At 33.9% G+C, this 19,054-nt stretch overlaps 1 protein-coding gene across 1 annotated transcript in view; it reads left to right on the top strand.

Moving 5' to 3' along the window:
- Nucleotides 1–19,054, top strand: part of LOC111422761 (doublesex- and mab-3-related transcription factor DM-W) — a 90,236-nt gene that overhangs the window by 60,810 nt on the left and 10,372 nt on the right. Inside the window, exons 3-4 of the mRNA XM_023055978.2 lie at nt 1,744–1,887; nt 7,725–7,926. Coding sequence (XP_022911746.1) covers nt 1,744–1,887; nt 7,725–7,924 — 344 coding nt within the window. The 3' untranslated portion in view covers nt 7,925–7,926. The remainder of the gene's footprint in view (nt 1–1,743; nt 1,888–7,724; nt 7,927–19,054) is intronic.

Genomic DNA, 19,054 nt, shown 5'->3' with positions numbered 1-19,054 from the left:
ATTTTGATACAAAAGACATAGACTAGGGAGAGTAAATGCTGAGGAAGTTGGGAAAATAGAACAATTCATAACGGAGGAAGTGACGCTGTAGATGAAACAATCTCGAATGAGCTGCAATGTGGAGGAAAAAGACTAGCAGAACAATTTATGCAGCTGAATAATAAGATACTGCAGGATATACAAACTCCAAAGAACTGGAGAAATAGTATCACTATTTCGATGAATTTGCCTCCTGCACATATCCATGAAGCTATTTTCTCATCTCCTGCAACATCGCATTCTGAAGCACACAACAACAAACGAGTAACAATCTATAGCAGTCTGTAGTAAACTAAATTGGGAAGAAAGCAATAAAATATAACACACCAGCGTACTTACGTTTATAACGCCGGGCGTTATAAAAGAGTTGAGGCGTAAGGTAGTGCACTCACACATAATAAAAAGAATCAGACAACTTAATATAAACAATATGATCACAGTTAAAGACTCTTAGCAAAAAAGGAAATTTCACGTGGATGTGAGGCAGGGTTACAGTTTGAGCTCACTGTATTTCAACATCCTAATGGACGGTATGATAGCACAGCTGCCTAAGGTATAACATAAGATGGGAAAAGACGAACTAAAAATCAGCTGCTATCGGATAACGCACTATTGATTGGGTAAAAATGCCCAGGCACAATCAAATGACAAATTTGCAATATGGGTTGAGCAATTTTGGGTTGATAGGGTATTAATTGTAATGCCCCAGTTGCAAGGCACCTTGGCTAAACTAATGGATGATTTCGCCCGATTAGCCGAGATCATATAAGGTTAACAATAACATATAGAGAGACAGTAATAAGACCAGATCTGGTCTTATTTAACTGGTCACCAGATATATGGTGACCAGTTTCAATATCAATTATCCAATTATTGTTGTAAGTGTGAATTCAAATTAAACATGTTATACTTCAATAATTACAATATAAGTGTTCTGGTAATTTCGGCTAATTTCGAAAAGCCATAAAAACAATTTGAGTTAATCCATACTTATTGAAATTTTAATTTAAAGAAACCAACAAAAAAAAATTGAAAACATGATTTGCTTAATAATTACCATTGCGTCAGTACAAACTATCATTCTCCAACACATTTTTTTTTAAAATTTTATTACATTTGTTTTTTCGTTGTTTTTTATACATATCGTCATCACAGCCTCAAATTAGCATTGATGAGAATAATGTGACTTGATTGTAGATAAGACCCATTAAAAGTTAAACGTTGCGATTATGCTTACAAAGTATTCAATCTGGTGTGCCGATGGTAATTGAAATTCGTCTTGGACATTCTTTACTTGAATTAATTTTGTGTTCCATAACACGTCGGACGTCAATTATGTTATTGATAATGATCCATGTCCATTTATGAGGATTTAAAATTGAATTATTTTATTTTTTTTTTTAAGAAAAATTCGAACGATGCAAAATTTGCATGTAATATGAAAAAAATGTAAGATTTAACATTAAAAAACAACTCTTTTATTACCGAAAAGGAATTTCAGTTTTTATTTGGTATTAAAAAGGTATTTTAAGCATAAATTTCAAATTAATGGGATTTTTAAAATGAACAAATATTTTCTTTTTTTTAAATAAGAAACGTTTCGTTTTATTTCAGTTTAAAATAAACAACGGGATAAGTGATCATTCTTGATGGTTTTAAATTGCTTTTATTTTTATATTAATTTTTTTTTATTTATGTTAACAGGTAGAGATGCTGAACAACTGGTGGATTTTTTTAATAAAATAAAGGATAGGTTTCACTTATCCTGGAAAATGATCTCACTTATCCACGTCATCCTAAAGAACGCTAAGGACGATCAGGAGAAAGCTTTTAGACAAATCGATGAAGGTAAGAAAGTATAAATGAAGCGTTACAAATGCTTAACATTGTTGATGAATAAACATGCGGGAAGTGGCGTATTTTGAAACTTTGATTTACAACGATCCATAAAAGCGTTCTATCGTCAAAACACATAACGATGTCGTTCAAATATAGAAAGTCATGAAGGGAGAACTAAAGAAAAGGCGACTTTAACGTTTCAACGATTTCCGGTTTCATAAATATGTTTTCATATATAGAAAATAATGAATGTACTTCACTTGAATATATAATTATTTGAAAGGTGTTAGTTTAAAAAGTTCTCTTTTAAATCAAACGAGTTTATTTTTAAATATCCCATCATAACATAGTACTTAACTGTGCGAAAATCGATTGATGTGTGTTAAAACATGCGTTAAATCTGAGCAGATTGTAGTATATAGCTTTTGAAAACGAGGTAGACATCAAACAAACCGACGAAGTCAATAAAATATTTCAATATGGACGGTGTCGGCCGCATTTTCGAAACGGTTCTCATAAATAAACAGTAACATAATACTTTCAAGTGTAGTGTTTTTAAAAATATAAATACAATACTCGGAAACTAGCGAAGGTAACAATAAAACTATTTGCACCGCGTTAAGTAGGGCATTAAAAATTGTATGCTTGGGTTATGAATATGTTTTAAGATTTATTTAAACTTATTTACTACCGTGCGCTGTTCGTAAATTAATTGTGCAAAAACTTGGCAATATTTTGTTGCAATAAAAGTTTACGATCCAATATTTTTCAGTCGGTGTATTAGATAACTTAAATTACTTTTGTTTCTAAGCACGAAAACTCAACAAATTTTAACAAAATAAACTATATAAAGAGTTAATACGTCTTGAAATTTTCGAAAGTGTTAATAAAGTAATAAACCAAACCACTTCGACTTCCTGGTAACTGGTTATATTTCAAAGAGTCAGGAGAACGTATGCACATAATACACGGGCGGATCGTTCATTTCGACAGTTTGAGGCTTCGCAATCCACTCGCAGAAAACCATAAACGTTTAACGATCAAGAGGAAAGGAAGCTACACGTTAAAATGATGGGTGTGCAAAAGAGTAAGACGATACATAATTTCTAATTGTACGCAACGTTTCATATAGGAGACAAAACCAAGCCGCAGCAATAACATTTTTTTTAACGGTGGGTGCCGATCGTAAAGGTGTAACAATTTACAACCGAACGAAGAAAACTGGGATGGTACAATACCCCCTAATTAAGAGCGTACGACCAAACGAACAATCATCTTAATGTTGAAGACGAAGAGGTGGAGGAAACAGGAGGTTGGCTATATTGAAGAGAGGAATCACGCAAAACGGTACGCTATAAAGCCATTATGGTTCGAGCCGCCATTGAGGCGTATCTATACAATGAAGGCTCTCACATATGTATACGGGGTAACACTAAAAATATTACAGCCTTTGCATTTATGGTCGCCGTAAATTACACTTTAACGATTTTCTGCAGTTGTTTTAAAATATTAGATGGGAAGCACGCTGTGAGTGAGATTTGCAAAAGTTTTCGATGGCTCCCTGCCATCTTCGACTTTACATCTTTAACGACGAAGTGTTATCACCTATCCTATTAAACAAAATAATACAATTTTACTCCTTCTTGAATGATTGCGGTTAAACGACATTTAAAGATATGAAACTATACTATAATAAAAAAGTCATAATTTGTTGCAATTTAATTTATTTCTCCTAATTAAAGGTGAGTAACAAAAAGTGACGACCAAAATATAAATGTTTTAATGTTTCTTTTAATCAGCATTTAATCTCTTTAGCGTTAAAGTCTAAGGTTCTTCATGTTCGAAAAATTGTATTGTCAATCTACTAGTCAAGAAGCGCAACATTCCTTCACAGTATAATTGACATTACAATAGAAAACTAACCTTACCCAACACACTTCCTTGGGTTGATTGACATTTGTAATCAAAACTAACCCTGCATAACATTGCTTGCATAATAAAATTAACCTTTCAGACACGCGAAGTTAGGAGCAAAATTGAGAGTATGCTAAGAGTTGCCGAAATGAAAAGATGCGAACTATCCTGGGTTAGACTAGAAGAGACCGGATGACAAATATAGGCACCTTACGACATATAGATGTGATGAGAGGAGGGAAATAAAGGAGCAGAGAATGGTGCAATTATATGAAGAAGATGAATAAAAGCAGATTATCGCGTTATAGTATTAGAACGAAAACCAGCTGGCATTCAAACACCAGGAAGGTTATCGAAAAAAAGGAGGACAGCTAAAACCCCACATCACAAGACTTACTTCAACTCCTAATTCTGAGTTCAGGAGATCAACAGGTCTAAAGCAAGTGGAAGAAGAAGAAGACATTAGGTTTGTCTCTTGGGTGATGGTTGGTTATTAGTTTAATTTGTGTACCGTAGAGATATGATCGAAAATGGTTAACTGCCCAAATTATAGCAAGTGCTTTCTTTTTAGTAGCACTATAATAACGTTTCGCTTTGTTGAGCATGTGGAAATTTTCTCTGATTACCCTCTGCGATAAGAAGGCCCCAATTGTATAATCGAATATATTAGTGGTTAGCAAAAAATTTCCTTGAAGTTTCAGTTTTGCAAAATGGATTTTTTTATAGAACCCTAAGGTTTCATTATTATTTATGATCTCTTCATTAATACGATCAATGAACAATTTTATTCCAACCTAATTTACTACAAGTATCTTAAAACTTGGGGTGTTATTCAGTAGAAGTTCTTTAGATTGTACTAATAAAAATAAACACCAGCACTAAACATGCATAATCTGTGCATCGCTGTTCATGGTTCTTGGCAAATTTGTGGCTGACAGTGTCCATCCCCACGTCCCGGTGTATGTCACTCCTTCGATAGTACCAGGGGCATCAACGATCTCTCTGGATGATTTCTGTTGGTGTTGCTTTCGCTGGCACATTCCCATAGTTGAATCCCATATGTCCATATCAGTTTTAGGATCTGTTTATACATAAGTAATTTATTATATGTTGACAGAGTGGATTTGCTCCTCAATAACCAATACATTTTCTTATACCTGATTCTGAGCTCTTCTCGTTTCTTTTTGATATGACCCTTCCAGCAAAGTTTTCCATCCAAGATATTTTGCTGTGTTCACATATAGTATCTATTTATCATCTACTCTGATTGGTACATATTGCTCCCTTTTGTATGTAAAATTAACATGTACCGATTTATTCTTATTTAAGGTAATTCTCCATTTTTTGGTCCAGTCATTAATTCTATTAATTGATGTCTGTAGTCTATTTGCTGCTTCTTCATGATTATTGCCTATTGCAATAGTATCGTTTTCTAATTTAGAGATGTCACTAGTGTACAAGAGGTACAGGACTGGTCCAAGTACACTTCCTTGTGGCACACCTGCATTATTTTTTTTTAAATCTGAATAAGCATCTTGCTTTATTCTAAACGCTCGTTTTGATATATAGAATCTAGCAGTTGTGCATACTGTTTGAGCAAAAGTTTGTATTTGAGTTCCTCATGCCAAACTTTATTAAATGCCTGAGCCACATCCAAGAAGGCAGAAGAACAGACTTTCCTTCCCTCTATCGATTTTTCTATGACGTCAGTTATCCTATGTATCTGCTCTATGGTAGAGTGTCCCTCTCTAAATCCAAACTGATGTGATGGTTTCAAATTTCTTTCCTCGATTATAGGATTTAGTCTTTTTAATAGTATTTTCTCAAATAATTTTGATGTCACTGGTAATAGCGATATTGGTCTGTATGACAGAACTTCTTTTGGTGGTTTCCCCGGTTTAGGAATCATTATAACCTCAGCAACTTTCCACAGGGTAGCCACATACTTGAGTCTGAGTAAATGTTTTAAAATTTCGCCTGTAATTAGGTCAAAACCAGGAGCTTTCTTCTGGTCGATATTTTCTTTGATTACAATAGATATCTCCTTTGGAGTAGTAAAGGTCACTTCCACAGTGTCCTGATTTTGTATTATCAGTTCTAACTGCTTTTCTCCTGCGTTAGTTTTAAATGTGTTTGCTAGGTGTTGCAAAATGGATTGAGTTGTAAATATATTTTTGAAGGTGTCAAACGATTATAGAACACATATCAGCATAATGACAACAAATACAATGGCTGTTTACGTTTTTTGACTAGAGATATCTTTATTCTGATAATTCTAAAAAAAATAGTTTGATTCAAAATTGATGTTATGACAACAAAGTAAACAAAGAGCCTATAAAGTAGATAAAAATAACAATATAACTTGATTGTGTATAGAAGCTATGGCGAAGTGATCTTATAACGACCGTAACGGAAACGGTTTCGGTATCGTTTCGAACATGAGATACGACGGTGGCAAGGAGTGATTTGAGACCGTTTGGCCATTTTACTGTCGCCCAATTTAAAATGCCACCGTGCTGACTCGGCTCGTATAAAATTTACGACAGCGCGACTTTTCGAATTGCCACTGCATTAATAACGCACACTTATGAACTATAAAGGGGGCCCCGGAATGGGGTTCTTATCGTCCCGAACGGATTACCAACGTTGGGGAGGAAAAATTAAATTGTCTTAGTCTATTTACCGCCCCTGGGCAAAAGGGTTATAGGAACGACGTCGGCGGTTGCCCTATCAGTCTTCCATCTTTATACTTAAGTATAAACATAAATTTAACGGCCGAACGTTAGAAATTTTTATCGCGCAACTCAATTTATTTTTATTAATTGTTTAGGTGATTCCTTTAGATATTTATGGAATCAGGAGTAATGTTATTACGGTACTTGATAAGATTATCTTGCAATTCCTTCAGAGATAATGCAAAATTTAAGTGCAATTTATTACATCCCTATGTTTGCCAAATAAAAATTACAAACAAACCATTAGTGTTCTTATAGTCGTAATAAAACAACAATAATAACATTGATTGTGGATAATTTGTAATTTAAATTCCCAAAAATAGCGAGACGTTAACATAATTCGTTCAAGTCTTTAAATAACATCATTAAAATTTTATGAATCAAAATTTATATACGATTAGATAATATTATTACATATGGGTGTACCTGAGTTGTGTTAATTTTACATTTATTTTTTTTAATAAATAAAAAAAAACAAAACAGGAAGTTGTTAAATGATATTTATAGAAATAAATGCTCCCGTTCAATTTCGTTTTGAGTAAGGAAATGTGTTTTAAAATATCCGTAGTGTGTTAGTGAACGAGAGAAGGGGACTGAAAAAATAACGGATACGCGGGAAAACTGATCGGTTCCGCGGAACGGACCGTATTTAAAGTTGGTACGTTCGACCGGGTGTTTAATAAACTGACGCGAATTATGCAAAATAAAGTGTACGTATTGTGAACACAAAACCGGGTTTATTTGGCGAAACTGTAAAGATTTATGAGGCCGTTTCGACGACGCAATCGTTCATACACTCTAAATATAACGAGTTTTTACAGGCTCTGCGGCGGAAGTTGTGGATCGTTACTGTGAAATGAACAAACCCAGGTGCCGCAGAAACTTCTTGTTTATTCGCCACAATTTCCTTTATATAGCCCCCGTGCGGACTCTAGATACTTTCAGGAATACGTCGTCTCCGCGCAGATTTACGCCACTTACGGCATTGTCGAAAGGTTCTAGACGAAGTTTTATGACCGACCGAAAGGATATCGAAAAAGACTTTGGAAAAATTGAAATTGATTCGAATCGTTTTATATTTGACGGGTCAAGTTCATATCTTTAAACTCTAAAATAAATCTTACTATAAGAAGCCCTCTAGCAATTTTACAACTTTTTCTTTTTATTCTTAAATTCTTTCTTCAACTTTTTTTTCAGCATTCCTGGAGGTACAGGCTTTAGCAAAATACTATCCAACACCGGTTAACCTCATCACTGACCCATGGAGATGGTATTCACCTACAGCACTTTACCCGGCGATGTACTATCAACTACCTAATACCCTTCTTGGAAATATTCCACCGAGTCCACCTTTACATTCACCGGTACCACCCCCAAGACCTAGAAGTAGAGCGTGATGGTGAGTTTAAAATTAAATAAAATTACTCAAAAACTCAACTCCATTTTATTAATAATAGAGAACGTAAAGTAGTAAATAACCAGGTTCGGTTCTTGTTTTTAAAATTAGACATCTTACATACAAATCCCATTATATCGAAATATAAACCTTTATATAACTAAAACCCGTCTTCACGTTTGTTATTCGTTAGAGACGAATGAGGCGCGAGTCGTCGGGCTGTGGGGCTAAGTGCATGTATTACGCTCGAAACGCAATATTTTACAAATGCCATAAAATAGATATAAAGCTCGGTTTACGATCACGGTTAATGTTGCGGTACGTACGCTGTCCCGTTCATAGTTATTCCCTTTCGGTCAGTTAAAATTTATTATTTTTGCATCCGCCCTATACACTAATTAAAGCAATTCCGAGACCTGTTCAGACAATATCGATCAATAAAAACAATACATTCAGAAAAGTACAAATTTTGTGATATAACACAATCTACATGATATTGTAATATATACTTAGTTTCCTAAGCTTTAAGTTAGCTAATTATCTGATAAGTAAAGAAAAGAAGATATAGTTTGTTTTATTAAAGTTTAGAATTCCACAATGCGCTATTTTAGGGCCTCCACTTTAACGCAAATGCAGCAATTATGTTATTCCTTTTCCGTTAGCTATTAACGAAGCGTGTGAATGCAACCATAAATAGCTTGTATACTATATCTGAGCGACACAGTCTTGGCGTTAATCCTTCAGAGACAAAACTAATACTTATTCGCCTGAAGACATTTAGAGTCGACACAGAGTTCAAAAATAAAGAAAGTGTAACACTTAATTGCACATATAATTTAAAACTTGTATAAAAATTCTTTTTGTTTTGTTTAATATACATAACTATTCTATTCTTAAATTGATACAATAAAAGTGTAATAAAAATAAATCGATTCTTTGATCTTCAACACCTTAAATTACAAATATTTAAAATATTATTTTAATTGTAATGGATCAAACTTTATGAATCAAATGATCAAGAAATATTTCTCAAAGAAAAGAAAAAAGGTTATAACATCGAATGCGAACTCAGAATAGCTTAATTAAGTAGGACTTTGAAAGTAATTAAGTTGGAGCGATGAGATACATCCTCCATTAATTATTCTCTCACCTCGAAAACAACGAAACAAGAACGATAGCACAGAATAGAAAAGCAATTAAGAAGTTAGATATTGTAAAAGATATTATATATGTCGTCTCATGTTAGCCATATTCAATCGATTAGCCTTAGAGAAGGTATGTGAGATTCTGACATACTTTTTTACTTTGTATATGTGTCATACGCACATTTGCATTAATTGAAATAAAGTACATCGCGAATATAACCTTTAATGGGCGAGAATATTATACTCAGCCCTCACCATTATCTTTCTCGCAGTAGAGAAATGAACGGGCAACGAATGGAATTTTATATTTAGCACTTTCAAAATTCTTCCCATATACATCAAAAATTTTCAAGACATTTCAGCATCGTTTCAGCAAAGCTAATACTATTGTTCACAGCGTTAAGTAACTAATGTATTAAAACAGTATTAACCTCTCCTTTGCCACCGCTAGCAGGATCAACTTCGGTATCACCAGGTTAACTGCTGCACTACCCACATATTATTATAGCTTTCACACCAGTCCGTGTTTTATTAATATACTAGTTACCCACCATCAATTAATAATATCTGAATGTCCTTTTAATGTCTAATACTTTTTTTGTGAAGTCATCTAGGTCTAGAGTCCGATCGTCTTCCACTTAGGTTTGGTGTACCTCAGGGATCAGTATTGGGGCCACTCCTGTTTTTGATATTTATCAACGACCTACCCAGTAACATTCCCCATGATTCCGACCTCATCCTTTTTGCTGATGATACAACCGTAATGGTCTCCTCAACAGATGCCGATGTTTTGCATCACCGCATATCTGAGTCACAAGCCTGCATCTCAAATTGGATTCAGGCCAACAGACTAAGCATGAATAGAGAAAAAACACAAACTTTAAACTTTTCACTTAAACGTCTCAGGTCGTGTTCGGAGCCGGTCAAGTTCCTGGGGGTCTATCTTGACTCTGGTTTGACGTGGAAGGCCCACATTGACCAATTGACGAAAAAACTGAATACCATTGTATTCGTCATTCGGAGACTGAGAGACCTTGTCCCGTTCAATGTTGTGATGAACACATACTACGGCTATTTCTTCAGCCACGTATCGTACGCGTTAATTTGTTGGGGTCACTCCGCCCATGCGGATCGTGTTTTTGGTGTGCAGCGAAGATGTGTTAGAGTTATGGCCGGTCTAGGTTTTCGGGACTGTTGTAGAGCCAATTTCATTGATTATAAGATACTAACTTTCCCTTCGCTTTATATTCTCCATTGTCTCTTATATATCAAGGGTAATATCTCCAAATTTAAAACTCTTAATAGTTATCATAATTACCACACAAGGGCAGGTGATACCTTAATTACGGACTATTCTCGGATGGCAAGGGCCAGGGATGGCGTCAATTATTTTGGCATAAAATTCTACAATGTCCTTCCGAAACACATAAAATTGTTAGAGAGTAACAATTTCAAACACAAAATAAAAAATTATTTAGTGGCGAAGGCCTTTTATACTGTTGAGGAGTTTTTGACCAATGATTTTGATGACTTGCTATGACCAGTGTATCGCCTCCCAGAAGCCTTTTTCTCTCTTTTTTGTTTGTTCTTTTGCTTATCTGTTGTTACTGATTACTACGTTTAGTGTACTTACTATTATTGAAAATTGCATTTTTGCGTTTATTGTATTCTTTTCTTTTATGACCTGTGAAAATCACTTTGATGCTATCACCAATAAAGTATTATTATTATTATTATTATTATTATCATCATGTAGCCAGGTGTAATAATTTGTAATAATTTAACATTGTAGTGATTATTATAGTATATATTCACCGTTATTGCTAATTTTACACAGTTTGAATGATTTTTAAGCATTTACAAATAACTAGTAGACTAAACATACTGCGTATTTACAGAGATATAACTCGTTTTAAATAAATTTTCTTTTGTTTTCTTTCTATTTGTTGTGTTTTTATGTATTTATTAAATAGTTTTGTCATTGCTTAGCATTTGTCATTTACTTAGATTTGCTTAATTCCAACTCAAATTTCTAAATGAATATTGAAGTTTCCTGTCTTTAAACTCATTGAATTCCTTAACATCTATCTCATTTTTCCTTCGTCTATTTCCGTACACTTATATAAACACTCATGTGTATAATAATAAAATTTTAGATCGTTAATCTTGAAAATCGATAAATTACAAACTACTCAATAGTAAATTACAAATTTTATGGAGGGCTTTAGATCAACGTATAAAGTGAAGAACGTTCGCGTCAATGTGATATATAACAATGACAAACACCATCATACAAGAATAAAAGCGTCAATATGGGCGGAAGATTAATTTTATAGTTATAAATTTATTATCTCGAACATATTTATGGCATGCCAAAGCACTATCTATGATACGCACTTTCTTGCATCAGGTTATAATTGCCACAATTGATTTACGATTGAGAGGTTTTAAAGTATCTTTTTTTTTCAAGATATTCAAACATTAACGTTAACATAGACCGTTAATTTACTACTTACTTAAAATTTTCACATTAAAAACTTACATCATAAAATTTGAATGTATCGCAATTAAAGTATATTATTGTTATGCTATTTTGATACAGACGATAAATACTTAAACAATCAACTTTCATATATAGATAGAGAAACTTTAATTAATAATTGGTTTGGTGGTTAGAACGATCATAAACAACTATACAATTCAATTGATGCGCACTGCAAATTGATATTAAACCGGTGAAGTCTTAATTGTATTATAAGAACAATCGATGCTTACTATTAATTTATGATTACTTTTCAACTATAAGCTAACAATTAAAATTGAAATTGATCTCTATAAAACTCAATTAATGGGTTTTAGGTGTTCACCTTGTTCTTTTGAGTAACGAAAAACATGAATTAAAAATAATTTCCAATGTATCTGTTTATAACATTTTCTAGGTAGTTCTGATGACCTTTTTTTTACGTGGTTAAAGATACCTAAGGTAAATGGGCGTGTAAAAGCTATAAAATTTTAATTAATGCTTACATTACATTCCACTTTATAAAACGGCCGATAAAATACCTTATAAGAGATACAGTGTTAAAAAGAGTTAAATGGGTAAAGTAATTTTATTTATTTATTTTTTCATTTTGTTTTGATTGAAAGAAAGCTGTTTTACTTCTTTCTTTACCTATACGTAATATAAAATTTGATCCGTAGCTGACGCAGTAGTAAATCGTGTTGACGTTGAAATTCAATTTCTGGTGCGAATAAAGCCACCAGGTCTGCAGGGGATAATTCCGTAAAGCCTAGACGATGCAGTTGCTCCGCGCACAACTCCACTTTACTGCCAGTTAGTGTTTTATAGTTTTCTCATATGTAAATTTGCGCAGAGTATAAAGTGTTATTTTCCACAATGCCAATAATGAGGTCCTTCTAGTTGCTTATTAACGCCTTAATAACTTGTGAAAATTGCATACATTTCTGAATAAGTATCCCTAAACTAAGTAGATTACCCATTCTTAAATAAGTCGTAAAAAAGCATTCATTTACAATAGTAAAACGAAAACAACCGGAAATTAGAATAATTAACACACTTGAAATGATTAACTGACTGAAAAGTATTTTGGAAAGTAGTTCTTGGTTGCCTTTCATGCAACAAACAATCGAAGTAAAGGTAACAGGAAAAACATTATGGCAAAGTATGGCTACCGACCGGAAATAAGTGCTCACAACAATCGACCATTACTGACCGCACGTAACTAGAACTTGTGCAGAAGCAATCTGTTGTGCCGGCGGCGGTGAACATTTTACGATCAAGTCCTGGTGTGGTGGCTCGACACCGAGAGTAATGATCGTTTTTCATGCGAATCGCTGAAACGCCAACTCCGAAAATCAAGAATTTATACGAGCCGCTTGTAAAAATTTTATCATGTATTAAATCTAAACGGATCGACCAAACGACGTACACCTCTCACTCAGGATCGAGCTGAGGGTCTAAATTTTAAAATATTATTGATTTTTATGGTCAGTATTGCGACGACCATAACCAATAACCGGATTATTTTACAAGCTTCAAGAGCTTGAACAATCATAAAAATAAACGATATCGTTTTATCAACAACCAAACACATTTTAGTTTAAATAAAAATAAAATTCCTGTAAAACCACCTTTTATGATAACAATTATTTTAATTTGATTCTTCCGACTCAATAATAATGTACCGGTAGTTCAATGACTTTAATTTTCTCTTTACAATTTAAAAAAATAATTTTAAAGCCTTCATTTAAGTCGATTTACAACTATTTAAAAGGTAGAATATGATTTAGATGGTATCATTCCATTTCACATTAATTACATATCATTATTCTTTTGTTTTCGATAAAAAAAAGGTTGTTGTATTAATGTAATTATATGTAAGCGGATGGAGTTTTTGGATCTTCAGAGCGGAGCAAGATTTTCCTTCCCTTCGGCACTTATATTGCGAAAGGTCGGCGCGATTTTACGATTGCCCCCCTTTTCGGCTTGCCAAGAGAGTTTTTACGTGGACAGTTAAAATTTTTCGCCTTTGTTTTTGGAACGGGATCATTTTATCGTCGGTTCTTTTAGAGACCAAGTTCGACTCGTATAAACTTTGTAATATATGTGTTCCTCGACTTTTATTCCTTCACGGTGCTTCCGAACTCATTTTCTAGTATATTTTTTTTTACTTTTCTTTTTTAGTGTTCTTCATTCCCATCTGTTAACTTTTACTGATTAGTTATTTCTGGTAGAAATCCAGGTAGACTTATCGTTAATTAGATAGTTATGGTGATTTGTTATAAACATTTTTTACATTATGAATCTGTATAGTTATGAAACTGGGCTTAAAATAAAGTTAGTTTAATTGTAGAGAGATCGTTACTGCATCCAAAATCGAAAATATTGCAAGTAAATGATAGTTATCATTCAAATCTGTAAGAAATTTAGGCTATTAAAGTAGCTTAACGTAACCTTTTTTTACCTGGATGGTGAAATGGAAAAAAGTCGTTTAATAAAATATAAACGATTTGGATATAAATGGAGGCAAAGTACTTGAGAAATGTATGATTAGCAACAGAGTACGATTTAGCCGAAACGAATAAAAGATCTTCAGAAGTTGGCGGTCCAAAAACGACTGGCGAAAAGTAAACTGGGGCACGCGGAATAAAGTTATTTCCTGAGTCTGAGTAAATACGGTTAGGTATGTTAAGCTGTTAATATGGAATTAACTGTGAGTTCAGCTAACTTGGGTCAGTGGGGTACTATTTCTAGCTCATTTGATTCTTGTACACCACAACCTGGTTTCATTAATATTACATCATGCTTCTACACTATCTATTTAAAAATATAATTTTTGACCATTCAGTTAATTTTGGAAAAAACTTGCTATTTATACGTCATATAAAGAAACATACAATACTAATTTTGTGCCTGTAGAGAAGCATGGCAAGCAGATGGCTCGGTAATTACGTGAGGTAATAATTTCTGTTGAAGTAGCCCATATATTACTAATAGGCTAAAGTCATGACACTCTCTTGTCAGCTGTCTCTTGTACCAGCTCTTGTTGGTATAATTTATACGAATTGATCATAATGAGTTGTTGCAAATTGTGAATAAATAATTTTTTATACCAACAAACTACTTCTAGAACATACCAAATAGAAGATTAGCCCTCAGTGTTCTCTTAGTGTAAGTTTCGTCCAGATATAATTCTTGACTCGATTTAAAATGTCTTTGATCAACTTCCTTACAACTTTAGAAGCATGCCTCGTTTCACTTACTTCTACATCATGCATTCTCTTGTGTACCTAAAACTTGAGTACAATGCCATCAGATTCTATGAGCGTTATAGTTTGATGCCATATTTATGGTATTTGTTTTTGATGTAGTGTCTAAATGCTAGACGTCCACGCCACAACATCATGTTTTCGTCTAGGCTTTGTGTAACAGATGCCATCTCTTCTCTAAAATATCTAATAACAGACTTTATTTTGTGCTATATGTCATGAGGTGATATATAGGAGTTCTATAATCAACCAATTATGTTTATTGGGTGATTTAGACATACACATTTGATTTGACTCTTCACTACATATAATATAAAAAATATTATTTCAACAAATTTCCAATTTTCCAAAAATTAAGGTAGAAAGTTTTCAAATGAACACCCAGTATACAATATGAGAGTTTATATTTTGAATATTTCTTTTTGTGTTTGAGATTTGCTGTTCCGATGTTTGCTTCTAAGTCGTTGTAAAAGCCATAAATTCATATGGTATAAAGTAGAAAACAGGGTGGTCACAACTTTGTAACGTGTGTGTACCATATGCATTATGAACAAAAAGCTGCCGTCGCGTCGCGAAAAAAGAAATACAAGAAAAAAAGTTGTCGTTCGACTACTACGCAACGCATTCTGAACTGTTCTCATTGTGGAGTGTTCGTTTATTCGTTGGTTGGTTCTTATCCTTGAGTCGGTCGACTTCGAAGCCTGAAGCCTTCAGTTCAACCACGTTCAGAAGTTATTCTCCGCGGTAGCATAACCGTGCCCTATATAAACGAATCGTTTGTCTACCGGTGGCGGTTTTACGTCCGGTTTTAAACCGACCGTACATAAGTTGATCGTTAAATCTAGGAATTGCATTTTGCGAATACACAGCGGCAATAAAAACTATTCTACGTTCTTGAATAGACGTTAGGCCACCGCCGCCGCCGCTGCCGCCACTTGTGATCCTTTGAATGCGCGCGTTTCTTTCACCGAATGAACGACCCATCGTAAAACGCGAGACCGTAAAGGGAGCAGTTTTAACAAATTGTACACGTTGCGTATAAAGAACACCGGTTTTTAACACCGTATATTGTTCAAACGATATTACCTTTTATACGTATTTTACATGCAAATTAATTGTGTAATCTTTCATTATCAAAGATTATTTACCTAAAAGATTATATTTACAGTTATAATTTCATTTATCAACCTAACAGATTTTACGACCACGTTAATAATCTGCAAAGTTTCTCAATCAGTAAGCTGTATCATTGGCAGCTTTCACGATTACGACCATGGAAGGTAACAACTTCAGCCACAGTTGTTTTCATAGATACGTTTATCTCGTAAAGTGTTCTAACGGTAGTTTATCCAAGCAAAATTGCGTTGTTAATTCTTTGTATAGTAAATAACGTAATCCTAAAGTTCAGAACTAAATTGGCTTTAAGATGATTTGTTATAAAATTCTCATCTCATCATTATATTTCTCCACGTTTTATGAAGGCAAGCTATTCTTGATTTTTATGTTTTTTCTTATATTTTTTTTACTTTCAAGGGGATGCTGCATCCGCATTGTAATGTCGTGGAGGTATTTAACAAGGTTCTTCTTAAAATAGAGTACGTTAATGTGTTGTGTACGGTAAATTAAACGGAGATTTTAGCACAAACTTACTAAATTAAGAAATCTTAATTTAGAAGAGCTTCATTATAGTGTAAATTTTTAAATAAATTTATTGTTTTTGAATGGAAATAGTTTCTAAATATATCCTAGTACAAATTGCTGCTTTTAATTGTCAATAAATCCTCGTTAGGTTTATAACATTTCTAAATTTTACAAGACATCAGCCAGACACATGAATGTCATCGGTCTTGGACTACTCCCAATTATCATTTTATAGCAACATTCGAAGAGTGGTTTAATATAAATTTAGACGGACGTTTATGTCGTTAAACTTCGCAGTAGCGATGATAATAATATTGTAAATAAATTTTGTTTCTTTTTCTAGAATTTAATTTAATTTTTTATATACTTATTTAATTTCCGGGCGATTGCTAGACGTATTTTAAACGGTCACAAAAGCTCGTGGTAATTCCCAAAGCTTAGAAAACCCAACCGAGAATATATTAAACTGCATTAGGGATCCGGGTGAAGCTATAAAACGCCACGAAGCGCAGTCCTCCGGGTGTTACTTTGTTATCCTTCGGCATCAAACGCGCTAGAATTAATGCTGGTCGAACGGTTATGCAAGTTATGGCCGATTTGGATGCTTTTATCGCACATAATATTGCTACTACCGTTTCGTTGCTACATCATATCGTAAAATTCAGAACTGCTATACTAACCTAATATTACAGTTTTGATTATCTAAAAATATTTTTCAATCATTTTTTTTTTGAAAATAAATAAATAATCTGAATTTGGAGTATTAAGTGAAGCTTTAGATCTAATGCGAAGGGGATTAAGTCAAAGCACCGCGTAGAGAGCTTTCAGTATGAACGTAATTAAGTGCGGTTTGGAGTGAAGGGCGTAAAAAATTGACGGGTCGGGGAGTTTTATTGCCGACGAATGGGCGACTGTAACGTTAGTTTTATGACCAGAAATGCAAATTACTAGACACTCTGTGTGAATAGTTCCATCAGGACGTTCACAATATTCTATCTACGTGACGAAGAACGTTATACAATAAGCGAAGATTTTCCCCCATCACATTGACGATAATAATATCGATTGAAATATAAAACGTTACAGACAACGATTTCGAAAACAAAAAAGTTTTAAAAAACCATTTAATATTTCATCGACGAATGAAAATTTAACGGCGAATATCCACCGGCATCGACATAAAACCACGCGGGGGGTAAGTTACGATGAACCATATAAGTTCTAAGTCACCAAAAAGCTTGGATTTTATTTCAATCGTTCTCTTCCGCCATAAAACTGGCAACGATATCGATTGTAACTGTGCAGTTTCGGGATCAGAATCACACATTGCCTTGATCGAGGCGGCTTCCTGCGAATTCTATTTAATACTGCAGTCAACTACACCTTCAACCTCCAAGTTTTCATCATGTTCGTGCATATTTGCTACACAGGTACAAGACGTAAAACTTGGCCGTAAATATATTTTACAATTTCGTCAAGCTCGCGGAAACCTAACGACAATATGAATAAGGTATGAAGTTTATTGGTGTAAGGCTTTCATGGAATATGGTATAAAAAAATAAAAAGTTGATGGAATATTGTAAAAGATTTTTAAGAATTTTTAACATATTTGGAAATATATTATTTTTGCATAAGGCAGTTCGGGAGGAACCTGCACCTCCAGGGTCACTGGTGTGGAAACAGTCAATTATTGTAATAATATAGTCAAAAATATGTAATGTAAGCCTCTGCCCCAAGCACTCCACCTTGAAAATGAAATTATTAGGTCTTGGTATATAAGTAACTATTACGACATTGAAGTATACTGTATTTTGGGATGGATGTTGAAGCAATGTGATTTCTATTCAATGTTCTGAATAACATAGAAAAGATAGATTCAAGCGATTATGGATGAAATCATTAGATGGTTGTAGCCTACATTATAGTCTACATAGCCTTTAGCACTACAACCTCATTTTCTAGTAGCACACTTGTTTTAACTAACGAGTATCTGACGAACTGGTTTAGCGGCGAGATCCATTTAAAGTATTCGACGACTGTTTTGCAAGTGTAGTATCTGAAATTGATCTGGTCACCTTGTCCCATAGATCTAGATAGTTTGAGTTTATTCATTCTGGCAGAATTCTTCAACGAGCGTCACAACAACTCGTTCTGATGATCTTAGGGATCTTATTATTGCAGTCCCCATACAATTCTGCTCGAATATGATGAGAGAACCCGACATATTTGTCATGAGAGAATTGGAGAATTCTGCCGGAATGGCTAAATTCGACGTCATCTGATTTGTGGTAGTCCAAAACGATCCTGGTTTATCTAAGTAGTATGTCAGCCGGAAAAATGCGAAATGGTCTATAATTCTGTGATTTTTCAAACTATTTTGGCAGATACTAACAAACCTTTCCAATATTCTGGGATTTTCGAAATAATTTCAAAGGTCACAAAAATCATTTCGTAGTTTAAATTACTCTTGTTAAAGACCCTCTACCATAAAGTAATTAAAATCGTTTTGATTTACATTAATCAGTTTTTGCCATACCTTTAACTCCTAATACCTT

Source organism: Onthophagus taurus, chromosome 7, assembly GCF_036711975.1.
Source record: "Onthophagus taurus isolate NC chromosome 7, IU_Otau_3.0, whole genome shotgun sequence".
NCBI lineage: Eukaryota > Metazoa > Arthropoda > Insecta > Coleoptera > Scarabaeidae > Onthophagus > Onthophagus taurus.
This window is presented reverse-complemented; position numbering and strand designations above follow the sequence as displayed.